The sequence below is a fragment of the Mus caroli genome, unplaced genomic scaffold, assembly GCF_978045245.1.
Source record: "Mus caroli unplaced genomic scaffold, Mus_caroli_1 scaffold_11, whole genome shotgun sequence".
NCBI classification, from domain to species: domain Eukaryota; kingdom Metazoa; phylum Chordata; class Mammalia; order Rodentia; family Muridae; genus Mus; species Mus caroli.
This window is the reverse complement of record NW_028227266.1, coordinates 121,662,069-121,679,463: the sequence shown is the minus strand read 5'-3', so window position 1 is coordinate 121,679,463 and position 17,395 is coordinate 121,662,069. Positions and strand designations below refer to the sequence as shown.

The window sequence follows — 17,395 nt, the reverse complement described above, 5'->3', positions numbered from 1 at the left end:
TGAGCTTTTAACCTCTGAGCCATCTCTCCAGCCTACAGAAGATTTAACAGTCTGGAATACTATACACCAGTATATTTTCAGGATACTTTCTGTTTTATTTTGCATGTATCTGAGCCTTTTATAAAATAAGTGTACAGATCGTTCAGTAAAGGAGTTTGAATAATAAATAAGGTAGCTAATGGGATTGCTCAGTTGGTAAAGTGCTATGTAAGTATGAAAACCCGAGTCTGATCCCAGCCAGTAATACACAGTGAGAACCTGTCTCAGACAGACAGATGGGACAGCAAGGAAGATAGTTCGGCCCTTACTCATCTCCTCTCCTTAACATATCCCTAGGTGGCTCAAACTTGAGACCTTCCTGATGTGACCTCTAAAGGCACTGGGATCCCCACCTTCACACTGCTATTTTTGATTCTGTGGCATAACATCCCTTGCTGCCAAAGCACAACACCCAGATGAGGTCACACCACTCATACCTGTCCTCAAGTTAGCCTAGCAGCTTCTCTTTATACTATCTCCTGACATCAGTCCTACTTTCTCTGCTACTAGACTGTCATTGCTGACACAGCTTGCATAGCCTCCTCACTAGCCTGCTTGTCTGTCTTTTCCCAAACAATGCTATTTGCTGTTTGTTTGTTTTTTTTCTTTTTAAAACTTATTACTTTAAAAAACAAACAACTTTTGACTGACTCTTTGGGAGTCCCATGTCATGCATCCCAACCCCACTTATCTCCTGTCCCTTCACATCTGCCCTCTGCCCTTGCAACTTGTTCCCCAAAGAAAAGAAGATAGAATTAAAAAAAAAAAAATCTCATTGTGGAAGCTGCAATGGGTCACACACTAAATACCCTTTCGTCAAAATAGCTTTACTTACAAATGTTCACTGCAATGAGTCATCGGTCTGCTTCAAGGCCTCTGGCTTCTGCTAACTATCTATAATGAATCGTCACTAGGATTCTTCTTGGATATCCCATTTTTGCTCTGCGTCTTGGATATCCTGAAGCTTTGGCTCTGCAGGACAGGCTCTTTCACATGCTCTAGCAGATCATGGATCGGGTAGATGTTGGGGTGGACCAACGCAAAGCCATGGATCTGGGTTTGGGAGGTAGCTGAGTTGGTTGCCCCGGAGCTCACCTGCTGCCACACCACCAAGGTAAGCGCTCCATGACTGCTCTGGCTAGCTCACCCAATGCTACATCAGGCAAGGGAGGGCCCTTCTCCACCTTAGCCACCAAGGCCAGCTCTACTGTGTTGCCCAGGTTAGGTACAGGGCCCACTCTCCCACTCTCATGACCTCAGGGCTAGCTCATCCACCTGTTGCAGATAGACAGAGAGAATGGAGAGGCTACCCTAATGCAAATGAATGACAGGACCAGCTGTCCCTTGCTTGCCTGACCTCTCCCCGCCCCCCAAGGTCATCTCTACTGTGCTGCCCAGGTTGGGTACAGAGCCAGGGTGGGGTGGGAGTGGGGCAATTGTATTTCTTATACAAATACTTTTAATATCCTCCACAGTTTCTACAAGGCAAGACCCATTTTTGAGTCTTTAATCAATCCCTTTAACTTGCTCTCAAATACTCCTTATAAAAACTTGGAAGTCCAGTGTGGTGGCAGAAGTCTGTAACTCCAGTGGGGTGGAGAGGGGAGGATCAGGAATTCAAAACTAGCCATGGCTACATAATGAATATGAAGCCAGCCTGGGCTGTATATATGAGACTTTGTCTCATCATCTCTTCTGGAAAAACCTCAGCCAAGCTCCAATGATCTTCGTTAGTCTTCCTGTTTACATGATTTACAAACCCTCAAACTCCCACCTATCCAAGCTGTACTTACTTATATGCGCTGCACATCTACTGTGTACCAGGAGGAGAATTTGCATAATTATTATAGTCATTTTCTTTGAACTCTAAAGCATCAAAGTATGTGCTCTGCAGATTGGGAACATAATACCGTTCTGGGAGCGGCTTAATTTATTCTCCCTCTTCATGTTTCATATAGAACTATTCTGTTGGAACTGTTTTATCCTGCTTTTTTATCTAATGGAGCCTTAGATAGTTTGGGTACTCTTATTAGTTTTCTTTCTTTCTTTTTGCTCCTGCCTAAAACCATAAAATGATACAGTTTTGAGATCTGAAAAACAAGTTGAAATTAGCTCAATACCCAACAGACCCTCCTCTAAACAAACAGAGTGGACCACAGAGCTTACCTCCTCAAAGGCTTCAAGTGGCAAAACATTTCCGAATAAGCACTCCAACTTCCAAGCATCCATTAATTGCCTAATGGACAAAGTGAACAGAAGAGCTGAACAAGTGAAAGGTTAAAAACGTATCACCATCATGTTACCATCCTCAAAGTGAAATGCTTAAGAATTAACCTAATAAAACGTTTAAAAACGTTTTACGTGTAAGGATGTGGTTTAGTTATTTTTCTGTTGCTGTGATAAAAAAAAACAAAACAAAACCCTGCAACATAAGAAGAGTTTATTTTGGCTTAGTTTCAGGAGGTGATACTATCCGTGTGTGTGTGTGTGTGTGTGTGTGTGTGTGTGTGTATGTGTGTGTTGTCCTTCTCCCAACTTCCTAACCTTCTGTAACCTTCTTGAAGAGTGCTACAAGCTACTTATGACTTTCTTTTGTTCTGTGACTAAAAGCCTATGTAACTGCTTTTATGTTGGAATATATTATTCAGGGAAAACTGAATCTATCTTCCCAGGCTATAGTCATTCATATTTGATATGTAATATGAACACTTTCTATAATTACTACCTTTGTGGGAAGAGATTTTTTTTTCTGTTAGCACCCTTAGCTGTATATGAAAGCCTTTTCTTAATAAGTTCTCCTGCAGTGTAAATCAAGATCTCAGCTTCAACTGAGTAAAATCCTTGAAAGAACTCAGTCTGTTTCTTTAATTGCTGCAGTCAGCTACACAGAGAATTAAAGACTCAGAAGATTGGAGACACTGCTTTAGCACACGGGCAGGTTCTGGGGAACGCTAGAGATACCAGACCTAACAGCCTATTGCAGCTATGTCAGCTGCAGGAGTTCTGTCTGCAGACAGATTCTCATGACAGCTACCAGTACTCCACAGCATACATTGCCCTTCCACTTAGAGAAAACCTCAGGTAGGCTACAGATGGACAAGAGACACTCCTAACTCTCTCATCAGACTCAGAAGGCATTCTGAGTCCTTCATTTACCACTTCACCAGTGCTTCCATGTTAGGTCCAGGGTAAAGCAATGAGCATTTGTTGTATTCATTGAACTTAGTCTGAGGAAAGGGTAGAGAAGCAGGACACAGACACAAGCAGATAACTGTAAAACAAAGCAGTAAATGCAATGATTCCGACTTGCAGAGTAACGGGAGACTTCCTGGGGCTACACCTATGGGGCAGGGAGGGCACCTTGGAGAGCCTTATCCTAAAGAAAAGATCTACTGTGTGGACAGAAGGTAGATATGGAAGGATAAAATTCATTTACAAGCCAGTATAAATGACTACCCGAATCTACTTAATAGTGGTATTATTTTCTGTTCCATTCCTTCCTTTCCTCAAGGTCTGCAACTCTCTATGTAGCTCAGGCTGGCCTGGAACTTGCTATGCAGATCTAACAGCCTCTGTCCATTATTTTTGACAAGCACAGAAATTATCAAATAGAGGTCTTCAAGACTGAGCTTTGGCCCCTTGGCACAATCTGTATTTGAAAGTAACTTATTTCAATTAACTTAACTTCACACCACCTTCACTTTAGTCATGGTTTCCCTTTGTAACTATCTTGGAATTTTTCTTTAGAAAAAAATTCTTCTCTCAAGTAATGATAAAACCACACCTACCTACCTTTCTTTTCTTTTATGTTTGTTTGTTTGTTTTTGGAGACGGGATATCACTTTGTAGACTTGGCTGGCATCCAACTCAGAGAGATCAACCTGCTTCTGCCTCTGGAGTACTGGGATTAAAAGCATGCACCCTCTCACCCAGAGACCAGGATTTTAAAAAAAAAAATTGCTTTTAGGCTTTCTACTTAGAGTAGGGAACTAAGTAAATAACAAGAGCAAAACCAGGAGACAGTATTAGACGGATCAATGGATAGATAACAAGTTCCATTTGGTTGTTTTTGGAGACAGGGTTTCTCTGTGTAACACCCCTAGCTGTCCTGGAACTCATTCTGTAGACCATACTGGCCTTGAACTCACAGAGATCCAACTGCCTCTGCCTCCTGTTGCCTCCCGTTGCTGGGATTAATGGCACGCCACCATCGCCTGGCTGAATAACAAATTCTTTAGCTTTCCTTTTGTATCTTGCTGGAGAGTTAAATCATAACTACAAACTCTACAGTTTCAAGGAGGATTCAGGCACTTCTGGCCCAGCCTGACCTAATATATACAGGCCCTGGTGCTACTCCAAGGTCCAATTAAACCCACTGAACCCTAAGATCTGGCACAAGAGAAAAAATTATGACAAAATTATTCAAACCTGCTGTTGCTCCTCAAACCATTTTCATCTTCTAGGTTAGTGTAGGGCATGTCTTCTGGGCCTTCCCATTATGAGGGATCAGGTTTTTCAGAGAGTAGCCACTCTAGCACTGCAATTTCCCTGAATTTAAAACTCCTTCATCAACACTAAACCAAGGGATGGCAGGCATCTCCAGTTCCTTTTCAGTAGGCCATCTTTAGACAAATCTAACCAACCAACCAGCCAACCAAACTTTGACACCTTTTTAAAACCATATGAGCTCCACATTAAATCTGGAATCTCCACTCGGTAGTCTCAAACTGATAAAACTCAGCCTGATCCTGTTACCATTATCCTACAATCTTAAACCCATTCGCACACACATTCCACAGATGTCTTGAATGAATTAGCACACTCACTCCTTAAGCTCTTTAGTGGTGAAGTGCACCACTTTAGGGACTATACTTGAGTAATCTACGCCTCAGACTCCCCTCTGAGAGTCTACTTAGCCATAAGTTTGATTACAGGTCTAGAGGTGAACATCGGGCCCGCAACTTGGGGTGCAGCTCCTCCCTGGGCCCCGCCAGTCTCAAGGCTCTCCCAGCAGTAGCCTAAACCCAGCTCCCATCTGACAGCCTCGCCTACGCCTCAGCACGCACAGGCCAAGGCCTGTGTGGCAAGTGTGGAGTCCCTGGGCAACTTTCGCTCTGCAGGGAGCTCCTGACAGGTCTCGCCCACTGTCTCAGAGGCCTGGGTTCATGCTTGGACGCCCCGACACTTGGAGCCGGCAGGCCGCACGAACCATGCTCATTGGCTAAGGCGGACCGACCTTCCTCCTAGAACGCCTGCGCAAGGCCAGCAAGCGGCTCCCAGCCAGGACGTCGGCTCTCAGCGGCCTCCCACCCCGCTTCAAAGCCGCACTTGTCCGTGTCCTTACCCCGCTATCTGCGGGTTTCCGAAGGCAGCTTCGGGAGACACAAGCCGGTTCTTCCGGCCGACTAGGTCTGAGGGAAAAAGATGATTGGCAGGCAGGTGGGAGGACGATAAGCAAAGGTAAAGGAGTAGCCGGAGGCAGGGGCGGGGCCAATGCGCGCACGCGCAGCCCCTGGTTGGGGGAGGGGCGGTGCTAAGCGAGGCGCTCTGGTGACGCAGTCCCTGCTGAGCAGCCGTTGGTAGTCTTGGTAGGCTTCCCAGATGCCGCTGAGTGTGAAAGATCCCGTTCCTCTGGTTTACATTTCCCACTTGACTTTTCCGCAATCTAATCTATTTGAGATAGTTTAATTATTTGGGACAGTGGCTCACACTGTAACCCACGCTGGCCTTGAACTTGCGGCAATTCTCCTACTTCAGCCTCCTCTAAGTGCTGTGATTACAGGCGTGACACATCACGACTCGCTACTAGGATGTTTTTAAATGTTCAGTGTACTCAGCATGGGCTTTTTACTGCTTTATTGGACGTCTGTAACTGATCTCCAGACCTGCAAATGATGGAATATAAACTGCTTTTCGCTTTGCTACCTCTTGGCTTGGTCAACCAGCAAGAAGCCACCTCACCCCTTCTCTCAGATCTTCATTCTCCTGAAGATGACCTTGCGGCCCACATCGTGTCCTTTGTCTGCAGGAGCATAGTTTACAGTTGCCCACGCGAATTTCACCTGTCTCTGAGGCAGTGTGTGCGCCACATGTCACGCAAGCTTAAGAGTGCTGGGACTCAATTTTCCTGCCCTTGTGAGACTGTAGATTTAAGGACACTGCCTCTACCCATTTTGAGAACTCCTTTAAATACTCGTCCCATTTATTACCCTATTTAGGGCTTTTCCCCTCTAGACGACTTGAATTTGTGGCTTACAGTACTATTTAGAGTGAGGACAATGTTAAAGAGAATAGGCTACAGATACTGAAGGTGGTTTCTGAAGGAGTTTTTGTTTTGTTTTTGTTTTGAGACAGGATTTCTCTGTGTAGTCCTGTAGACAAGGCTGGCCTTGAAGAGAGATCTGCTGGCCTCTGCCTCCTGAGTGCTGGGATCAAAGGCATGGGCCACCACCACCTGACATCTTCTTAAGTTTTAACTTCTTAGTGTTTTGGGACAATCCTTGTTAGATATTTATATTTTGGCATATTTGTTTAAAATATTTTCATTAGCAATGTCCTTAGTCACATATTATCATAAAGCATACAGTACTGTGCTGCCAGGTTGACCAACAGATGAAAGTGTTTGCTATTGGACCCTCCAGCCTGACCATCGTGGTTTCATTACCGTAACTAGATGGAGGTGGAAGGAAAGAACAGATTCCAAAAACTCTGTCCTGCAAAATTCCACATGGATGTGTGCTCCTCCCACACCGTACACGTAATAATCATATGAGACACACTGAAAGGGAGTTGTTAGGAGGGTAACTTAGATGTTTGGTGGGGCGCCCTGGATTTTTGTGTTTTCAGTCTGTGTTGCTGCTTGATGTTAACTTCACACATGCTCGAGTCCTCAGAGAAGAGGGAGCCTCGATGGAGAAAATACCTCTTGAGATCACGCTGCAGGAAAACATTTTCTTAGTGACTGATGTAAGAGGTCCCAGCCCACTGTGAGTGGTGCCATCCATGGGCTGGTGGTCCTGGGTTCTATAAAACAACCCTGAGATTCTACCTCACAACAGTCTGAATGGCTAAGATCAAAAATTCAGGTGACAGCAGATGCTGGGGAGGATGTGGAGAAAGAGGAACACTCCTCCACTGCTGGTGGGATTGCAAGCCGGTAGAACCACTCTAGAAATCAGTTTGGCTGTTCCTCAGAAAACTGGATATAATACTACTTACTGGAGGACCTAGCTATACCACTCCTGGGCAGATGCCTAGAAGATGCTCCAGCATGTAATAAGGACACATGCTCCACTATGTTCATAGCAGCCTTATTTATAATAGCCAGAAGCTGGAAAGAACCTAGATGTCCCTCAACAGAGGAATGGATACATGTGGTACATTTACACAATGGAATACTACTCAGCTATCAAAAACAATTAATTCATAAAATTCTTAGGCAAATTGATGGAACTAGAAAATATCCTGAGTGAGGTAACCCAATCACAAAAGAACACACATGATATACACACTGATGAGCTCAGAAACTTAGAATACCAAGATACAATTTGTAAAACACATGAAACTCAAGAAGGAAGACCAAAGTATGGATACTTCTGTCCTTCTTAGAAGGGGGAACAAAATACCTGTGGGAGGAGATACAGAGATAAGAGTGTGGAGCAGAGACTAAAGGAATGACCATCCAAAGACTGCCCCACCTGGGGATCCATCCCACATACAACCACCAAACCCAGACAATATTGTGGATGCCAACAAATGCTTGCTGACAGGAGCCTGATATAGCTGTCTCCTGAGAGGCTCTGACAATGCCTACCAAATACAGAGGCGGATTCTCTCAGCCAACCATTGGATTGAGCACAAGGTCCCCAATGGAAGAGCGAGAGAAAGGACCTAAGGAGCTGAAAGAGTTTGTAAGCCCCATAGGAGGAATAACAATATGAACCAGTCAGTACCCCCAGAGCTTCCAGAGACTAAACTACCAACCAGAGAGTATACATGGAGGGACTCATGGCTCTAGCTGCATATGTAGCAGAGGATGGCCTAGTTGGTCATCAATGGTAGGAGAGGCCCTTGGTCCTGAGAAGGCTCAATGCCCTAGTGTAGGGGAATGCCAGGACAGGGAAGCAGGAGTGGGTGGGTTGGTGAGCAGGGGGAGGGGGAGTGTTATAAGGATTTTTCAGAGGTGGAGCCAGGAAAGGGGATAACATCTGAAATGTAAATAAAATATCTATTTTAAAAAAAAAAGGAAGGCCAGGCGTAGTGGCGCACGCCTTTAATCTCAGCACTTGGGAGGCAGAGGCAGGCAGATTTCTGAGTTCGAGGCCAGCCTTGTCTACAAAGTGAGTTCCAGGACAGCCAGGGCTATACAGAGAAACCCTGTCTCAAAAAAAACAACAAAAAAAAAGCAGGTTGAGGAAGTCATGAGTAAGTCACTAGCAGCCTCTTCCATGGCCTCTGCATCAGCTCTTGCCTCCAGGTTCCTATCCTGCTTGGGTTCATGCCCTGACTTCAGTGATGGACTATGATATGGAAGCACAAGCCAAATAAACCATTTATCCCTGAGTTGCTTTTTGTCATTTTTACTCCTGCAGTAGTACCGCTGACTAGGTCAAATTCAGTCACGGCATGTGGTGACTCTTTAGTTTACTGCACTGTGCACTGTGGGCACTGATGTTTAAATGCACCCAGTGTTGCTTTTGACTCTGAATAAATTATCAAAGAGGAATTTTCCAAACTTAGGTCCTTCTAAATTTAAGTAAAAAAGCAATTTAAAAAATCACTTTTTGTTAATAAAACCATTGCACGTAAATGAAAATTTTTTGCTTGAAAACTATTTGATAATTTCTAGTGTCAATAAGATACAAATGCTGAATACGATGAGTTATTTTTATTCTTTTATTTTCAACAATGATTATTTGAACTTAAAAAGAAAATGCAACAACAACCCTTTACTAATGGTTAGTGAAAAGCCAAACCTTTCCAGCCCACTTCATATTCTCTTTCAGCCATTTCAAAGCAGAACAGTGCTCCAGACTGTACACCTGCTCCTTGTTAATATTGACAGTCATGTGCTTAATGAAAAGCTTGGGGTCCGATATTCGAGCAGCCATGACCAATCTTTCTACTGCAGCTTGATATTCATCCTTGCTTCGAGATTTGCTTTCTTCACATCTATAAAGTGAACCCAAAGGCAGAAATTCTCAGAAGCAGCCATGTCATTTCTGTAGGAAATTCATCTGCATTTATTGTTTCTAAACGATCATGGCATTTTTAAGCAGTGATTCTTAAGCTTTTGAACCATGGCTTACAGTATGAGAGGCATTTTATATTAGGACCCAGTAGCAATTGTTAGTTTGAGAAACACTGATCTAGAACACAGCTAGTTCCCCTATGTGTTTGTATCTTCAAAGCTAGTAAGTATAAATATTAAGGTGTATGTTAGTATTAAGTGCAATACAGCTTGAATGATTACAATCACAGTAGAGTTCTCTTGGTATTAGTTGTTTCTAGTTTCAAGCAAGTACTTAATATGCAGCTAGCATGTAGTGACAAGCCATAGAGCTATATGGTTTTCTTTGGCCCCGATGGGTACTTTATTAAGTATTATTTTTTTTTGAGCTCCATCTGCATCAACTGTGATTGTGTTTACTGGCATGAAACTCTTATTTATGGTAGCTTTTCTTGTGAAGAAAGGAAATAGTTAAAATTATCTAAAGTATGAGTCTAATTCTTGCTCTTGGTACCTTGCATGTCAGTGAACCTCAAGTTCTGAGAATGGTTCTACCCAAATTAACACTAGTGCAAGCCACTTGGTGACCTAAAGGAGGCTCATGCTTCAAAAGAGGAATGAGTATCCAAGCACCTTCTAGGGCCTCCTAAATTAGATAAGGCACTTTAGAGCCTGATATATTGGAAACCTGCATAGGTGGCATATTCCCAAAGTCTAAGAATGGATAACCTATAGAGATTAGTAACCTAAGGCAGGGCTCAGCAAGACAAAACATATTGGCCTTCAATTTATAAAATTAAAGATCTAGAGATGTCACTAGTTATGGACTAGGGTTATGACTACCCTCACTCAACAATGAATAGAGGCTGCAACTGTGGGAAATAGGGTGCAAGAAGAAAATCAAATTCTTCTAAGAATAAAACCTAGACACCTCATGCCACACAGTGCATGGTGTCAAATAAAGGAAGTCCATCCTTTAATGAAGTAGAGCTGTAGAACAAAGGCTAGTTTCAATGGGTTTTCCAAAAAAAGGTGCAAGGAAAAGGATGTCCTCTTGTAAACAGAGGCTGTACCACATTGACTCGGAAACAAACTGAAGAAAGCAGTATTTCTGAGTATGGGATGTCAGCAAACAATCACTCAGGAGCCAACTGGATTGGGGGAACTTTTGTTAGGGACACTGACTACTCCTTTTTCCAAATTTCAAGCATCTTTAAATAGTGAAAAAACTTGGAAGACAAAGGTGGTTTCTCCTGGAGCAAAAGACAGACTTCTGACAGCCTTGGGCAGTAGAGAAAATGGAAAGCAGGCTTTGGGTTCTTGAGGCCTGGGCCTGCCTTTGGGCCAGGGAACCTGCCACATGCTCAAGTATCCCTGTGGGCTATCAGTAGGACTTTGGGATGATAAGCTGACCATCTGGCTGCTTGCTGTTCCTCAGCAAGAATGTACCCTGTCTCCATCATAGGAATCTTGTGTCTCCTGGGTCTGTGGCACACCAGTTTACAAACGGGTAAAATCTCAGACCTTCACACTCTTTCTTGAGAGAAGTCACAAAAGGTACCTGAGTTTTCCTAGTCTTTTCTCTCTTGGATCATTCATTCTGGGAGAATATGGCACTCAAGTACCCTTTTTATTTTTAAAATGTGTTTTATATTAAATTTTATATTTAAAAATTAAGATTCTACAGATGAAAAACTGAGGACTTTCCCAGAGATAAGGGTTGTGGGTTGTGTAAGTGTCCACACTGGCATAGTATTTATGTCAGATTGTGTGGATCTATAAGAAATAAAAAAAAGATTCATAGCTACTTTTTTAAGATAAAGCCCCTCTAAGGAACCATACTCTTTAACACAAGAAAGGTTGATACTTAAAGAAAATCCGTATTTAAGACAACTATTAACATTTTGAAACCAGTAACGTGTTTACTGGGTGGTGTTAACCTGTTTGGTGAACACACTCTACCCCTGAAGTTCACCCCTAGCTCCTTCATTTGTTTGGTTTTAAGCCTGCAGTAGGTCTTGTTCTTCCTCAGTTTAAATTTTAGCCAAGTTTATACTACATATACAGAGTATAAATGAATATAACATGCACACATTGCACTATAGGGCAGGCATAGAGCTGCATCTATGTTCAGAATACGGCTGGCGTGCCACCAACCCACCTTTTCAGGACAATCTGCAGCACCTGTGTGGGCGCTCCCGGTCCCGCACTCTGAATGCCACTAGCATTGGACACCAGAAATATTTCCATAGCTAAAAGCATTTCAATCTCAGATAGATACGAAGGAACCAGGAGAAGTTTCCGGTGTAAGTTTCCCTCTAATGGTGGGTAGCAACCCAGTGAAAGAGCACCTGAAAATCAAACCACAGGTCACACTTCACCAAACTTCAATGGGTAAGACTTATGGCTTGTAATTGTCCGCATCTGACAGCCACTTACAGGTCAGGGTAGCTATTTACATTCGCAGATTTATTACAGCTTTTATGACTGTAAGAATCTTGATACATTTGACACTGCTCTTTATGAAAACTCTGAAAAAATGGCCTTTGAGTTTTATTGCAGCAAGTGCCCATGTTTTTCAAGTTCATAGTAACATATATGTCATAATTTCAGAATTAATAAGGTACCCAGGTGTAGTGACACATGCCTGTAATCTCAGAACCTAGGCTAAAGCAAAAGGACTAAGTTGGAGGGATGAATTGTGCTACATATAGTGAGATTAGCTCAAAACAAGAAGAAAAACTTCCTAAATGGAACATCACCAGAACAGCTATTTAGGTTTTAATGGGATTTGGTCTATGAACAACTTTATGCTTTTATGTTCACTGTCTACACTGAATTACAAATACAAAAATAAGAATTTAATGAGAGAGTGCCACTTCTGTTAAATACTTACTGCGGTGGTCTGAGTTTACTTAGAGGTGCCATCAAATCATGTGGCTATTGCTGTTCCTACTCTGCCTGACAAGTGCTGGACACAAGAACAAACCCTAGCTCTATCCTGGATGTGGCTGCCACATTCACTGGCTCAAGTCTAAAAACCTTCATCTTTTGAGAGAACAATTTTGATTTAGCTTCAAACTGTTTGGCTGATTATTAGAAATGATAGTTAATACTCCTAGGATTAACTATCCAATTGAACATGGACAATATTATATATAGTTTATCAAGATCAAATTAAATCTGAACATAGATTTTGTTTAAAATGTTTGGGGTTATTTTTCCCTTCAAGTAATTACCCCAGTGTAGGTAATGATGTTAATCTCTAAGAATTCTATCTGAACATAATCTAAAGATGTTCCAGTAACATTTTCATATTTAAACTTATATTTATGTGTGTGTGAGAAACATGAGACTGTGTTAAAAAAATCAAAACCTAAAGAACCCTCCAAAAAATAAAAAGTGTATTAAACACTTAAACTTACTACCTATAATGCAACCTAATTATTTTCCCATTTCATTGGGGAGAAAAGTTATCACTTGCTAAAAGTGATCATAGCTGGGAGTTTGAGAAAACACTTCTAGTTCAGGATGTCTGATACCCAAATATTTAAATTTCACTCCATCCAACACTTTTACAAAGTGTTTTAAGATATGTCAAACTATTTTATTTTAAAATTTGTCCTTTGTTTCCTTTGCTTGCCTTTTACTGGAATTGATAACATGCCAAGAAAAAAATGACACTTTTAAACAAAAGACAAACACACACACACAAAGCACAGATCTGTTCGACCACTGCCTGCCTCTGAATATGTACCAACCATTATTTTTCATGTGTAGAAATTTAGTTTTAAATATTATAGATGGATTCTGGATTAGAGAATAATCAAAACCAACACATTAACTGAAACATTTCAATGGAACGTACTTTTGTAGTGGGCTCTAGCTTTGAGCCACAAACAGCTCCTTCCTAAGGAAGTGATCAGTCTCCTAAGAAAGGAAAAGTCAATAGGGATGCTCTTGGCAACCATGAACTCTGCGACAGAAGACGATATGCCAAGACTGTTGCTTTCTATACAGGCATCCAGAAGTTCATTAAAAAGAAGGCTGGACTGGGAAACCCCCATTGTTTCTGAAATGAGGAAAACAATGATACAATAAAGTGAGAAGTGATCAATGACATAAAGACCAATAATCTCCAACTTTCTCCCTCATCTTGATAGCCCCAGCCCCTTCTCTCCATTGCAGAAGTCAGACTCACCGAGGTACAACCATCTTTCATACTCTTCAAGTAAGAAACAAAAATCTTTTAGACAAAAGCAAAACTGTGTGCTCCTTTGTAATGGTGAATGTAAAAAGCTTGACAAAGGCTTAGAAGTTGCACTAGCTTCTCTGCATTTAGTCCCTACATAGCATTGGATTTTCAGTCTTGGAACTTTCTTCATGGTCTGTTTGTACAGCTCAAACCTCAGTCTTCAGTTTTCATGACTCAAATATATTTGCTTCTAATGCTGACTCAAAAAAAAATCCTTGAATGGGTATCACATTAATTTGTAGGGGAATTCTTTTACTCAGTTGGGTTTATGATCTATACTCTAGATCCACATCACTGTAGGATCTTTAAGTGGTCCAGATCCTTACAGAAAATTAATCTCTTTACCTTTTATATCTTCTTAAATACTTTCCTAAAACTCCAAACTTATTACATCACCCCTCACCCTGTTGTACATATAAAGAAGGAAACTCCTTTAGTTTGTCATGGATGGACTTCTAATGTGCAGCACAACTGTCTGTGCATGTCTATACCTGCTTTGCCTCATTATCAACACCACTGTCTATTAAGGGCATGATGGATGACAGACATTGTGCTATGGATACTGAGGTAAAGGAAGCATCATTTGTAGGAAGTCACTTCCTCCATCAGTCAATGGAAGATGAAGTTGAGAGGACACAGTGAGACCTGGGGAAGGTCCTAAATCATTGTCTGCATCCTTTGTATCATCCTCTGAACTCGTCACCAAAGTGTCTGCTCATAGATTTCATCCTCTTAAGCTTGAATTTTAACCTTTGAGAGAACTCATTAATTCTAAGATTACCAAGACATAGAGTAAGTTAAGATATGAAGCATGCCCATAATGTACAGAGGCAAGAACAGGGAACAAGTGTATGCTGATAGGACTGCTGATAACGAACAACCCAGAGAAGCATCTTTAAAGCATACATTTAGTTTATGTAGAGCATATTTTATAGAAAATTGTTTCATTAAAAAATACTGAACATAACACCTAACCAGAACAGATGGAGAAATGTCTTATTGACTGGCAAGAGATGAAGGCTGTGCTGGAGAGATGGCTCAGCAGTTAAGTAAGAGTAGTTGCTGTTCCTATAGAGGACCGGGGCTCAGCTCCTAGCAACTACATCAAGATGCTCACAAATTGACTGTGACTTAACTTCCAGAGGGATTGTATTCCCTCTTACAGCCACTGTAGCCACCAGGCATGTGTGTGATACACATACATGTATGTAGCACTCACCCACACATATAAAATAAAAATAAATCTTTTTTTAAGATAATGAAGGTAGACTTTTAAAAATGTACCTTGAGAATTCTGAAAGCTTGGTAGATTCCGTAAGACCTCAAATGTTTGTTTGTAAAGATTCTTGCCCAAGATTTCATGTGCAATGGTACAGAGCAAATTATGCCGATTAAGCACATCCATTCTATCACAAGGCCAAAGTGGTGTGTTGATTATCCATTCCGATTCTCCCAAAAGAAAAAACAAGCATACCATGACAATGACACTTCTCAGGGTAATCACAGGTGGGTATAAGTATCTTGTTTGAAGGCACTTTTGCCTACACACAGTAACATAGGGGCCATGAAGTCGTGACCAAGAGCTCCCACAGTAGCTGAACCTGCCTTCTAAAGCTGGATTACCTGAATTTAATTTGGCATGTTATATTTCGACTTATTAACACATCTAATTACTGTTTTCCTCCGAGATAGGGTTTTCCTGTGTAGGCCTGGCTGTCCTGGAGCTCTCTCTGTAGACCAGGCTAGCCTTGAATTCATAGATCCACCTGCTTCTGTCTCCCAAGTGCTGGGATTTACTGCCCAGCTTCTAATAACATTTTAAAAATCTATAGAATAGAAGAACTGTAATAGTTTCAGACTCAATATTTCTGTGTCAACTAGGCCTTATTATGAACAAACTTCTGTCAACCAAGGCTAAGATGAAGCCACTTTCTGAATCAGTTTATACCATAGTGACTTTTCATATATATTCACTGATGTTCAAACCAAGCTATCCCCTTCAGTTCAGTGTCCACTAAGGCAATTATACAGACAGGGCTACAAGAAGAGTAACAGGTTACTGTACATGTAAATGTCAGAACTTACCCCTTAGGACCCAAATGGCACCATCTAGGCTCCCACTTTTGATAAAAATCTCTGCTGCAACATTTACAATTTGACATCTTGGTGCTTCTTTTTCAGGTCCTGTAAGCCCTTTTAAACTCGTGAAATGTATTTTTAGCTCATATAATATATCTAAGACCTTCCTTCCCTGGAATAAAAATAAAAAGACACTATCATTCATTTACAGTATTAGAGACACAAAATCAGTGCTAATATGCAGGAGACAGTTACCAGCCTCAATTATTATGTTAGACTGACAGTTGTAAAATACAACAAGACTTTGCTCAAGCATTTCCTGTTTACCTCATATTAACCAACATACAGCCCTCTCCATCAGCATTTCTTTCTTTCTTTTTTTTTAGGTTTAAGTGTCTTCCCTTAAGATTGTCTGTGGAGTGGGGCATGTGGCTCATGCCTGTAGACTCAGCACTTAGGAAGTAGAGGCAAGAAGACTATTGATAGTTTAAGGGTAGGTTGGTCTTACAGAAAGGCTTCGTTTCAACAAAACTTAAGCAAAAACAAAACGAAAAGATTTCACTGCCTGGGAAAAGGCTTCCATGTGTTAATATAGAAAGCTATTTGTGCTTTTATTCCTTTTATAGTTTACCATTCTGAGATCCAAGAGAGTTGGTGAAATGAAGATAATTTGTCACCAAATTTGGATGACATGCTAGTACAGTAGAGCCAAAATTGTTAGCTGAAAAGTTATTTTTTTATCTTAGTAAATGAATTATTTGACAAATTCTACATGAAGATTGTCTTTGGTTTGTTTGGACGTAAGAATTTGGGCGTGCATTATTATTTTAAGCTAGGGGCCAGCCTATTACTATCCCTGTTAGTAGTTTAATAATTAATATCTTAATTTTAATTAGACCAGGCTGGCCTTGCAGAAATCTGCCTGCCTATGCCTCCCAAGTGCTGAGATTAAAGGCATGCACCACCATGCCCAGCCAATAAATACTTTTAGAAAGAGATTTCTTTCATTTAAAGTCATTGCTATGTGTACAGGGATGTAGGTCTATCTACATCCAGGAGGAATCCAGGATGGGGTGTTAGATCCCCTATAGCTAGAGTTACAGGAGGTTGTGAGCGACCTGATTTGGATGCTGGGAACTGAACTTGGCTCTTCTGTGAGAGCAGTACTTATTCTTAACCACTGAACTAGCTCTTCAATACCACTACAGTTAAGTACTTTAATCTCTGACAGCAATATTTGGTGGCTGAAATTCTATTGTTTTTAACAAATAACTCTTTAAAAATATAAAAAGGGGCTGGCGAGATGGCTCAGTGGTTAAGAGCACTGACTGTTCTTCTGAAAGTCCCGAGTTCAAATCCCACAACCACATGGTGGCTCACAACCATCCGTAACGAAATCTGATGCCCTCTTCTGGAGTGTCTGAAGACAGCTACAGTGTACTTACATATAATAAATAAATAAATCTTTAAAAAAATAAAAAAAGAAAAATATAAAAAGAAAAAAAGCAGCGGAGAGGTGGCTTAGTGGGTAAGAGCACTGGCTGCTCTTAGAAAAGAGCAGAGCCCAATGCCCACATGGTGGCTCCTAACCACCTGTATTTCTAGTTCCACAGGATCTGATGCCCTCTTTTGGACTCCATAGCATCAGGCATTCACATGGTATACATACACACACTCAGGCAAAATAATGATACACATTTTTTTAAATTGAAAAAAAAGGGTATAACTTAATGGTAAAGTGTTTGCCTTGCATGTGTGAAGCCCTGAGTTTGTTCCCTAGCACTGTATCTACA

The 17,395-nt window shown here is 41.3% G+C and overlaps 2 protein-coding genes across 6 annotated transcripts in view; both read right to left on the bottom strand.

Moving 5' to 3' along the window:
• Tcaim (T cell activation inhibitor, mitochondrial) overlaps window positions 1–5,520 on the bottom strand; it is a 37,044-nt gene extending 31,524 nt beyond the window's left edge. The window contains exons 1-2 of one of the 5 annotated variants that reach the window (XM_021172945.3): window positions 5,276–5,520; window positions 2,206–2,275 (exon numbers count right to left, since the gene is read on the bottom strand). In XM_021172945.3, coding sequence (XP_021028604.1) covers window positions 2,206–2,264 — 59 coding nt within the window. In that variant the 5' untranslated portion in view covers window positions 2,265–2,275; window positions 5,276–5,520. Of the gene's footprint in view, window positions 1–2,205; window positions 2,276–3,831; window positions 4,435–4,467; window positions 5,244–5,275 lie in introns of those variants that run through there. The other 4 variants (XM_021172944.3, XM_085828213.1, XM_085828215.1 and 1 more) reach the window with 4 other exon arrangements.
• Window positions 5,521–8,990: 3,470 nt separating this feature from the next.
• Window positions 8,991–17,395, bottom strand: part of Topaz1 (testis and ovary specific TOPAZ 1) — a 48,896-nt gene continuing 40,491 nt past the window's right edge. The window contains exons 16-20 of the mRNA XM_021172427.3: window positions 15,609–15,774; window positions 14,808–14,972; window positions 13,137–13,340; window positions 11,430–11,619; window positions 8,991–9,210 (exon numbers count right to left, since the gene is read on the bottom strand). Of these exons, the coding sequence (XP_021028086.1) occupies window positions 8,991–9,210; window positions 11,430–11,619; window positions 13,137–13,340; window positions 14,808–14,972; window positions 15,609–15,774 (945 nt within the window). The remainder of the gene's footprint in view (window positions 9,211–11,429; window positions 11,620–13,136; window positions 13,341–14,807; window positions 14,973–15,608; window positions 15,775–17,395) is intronic.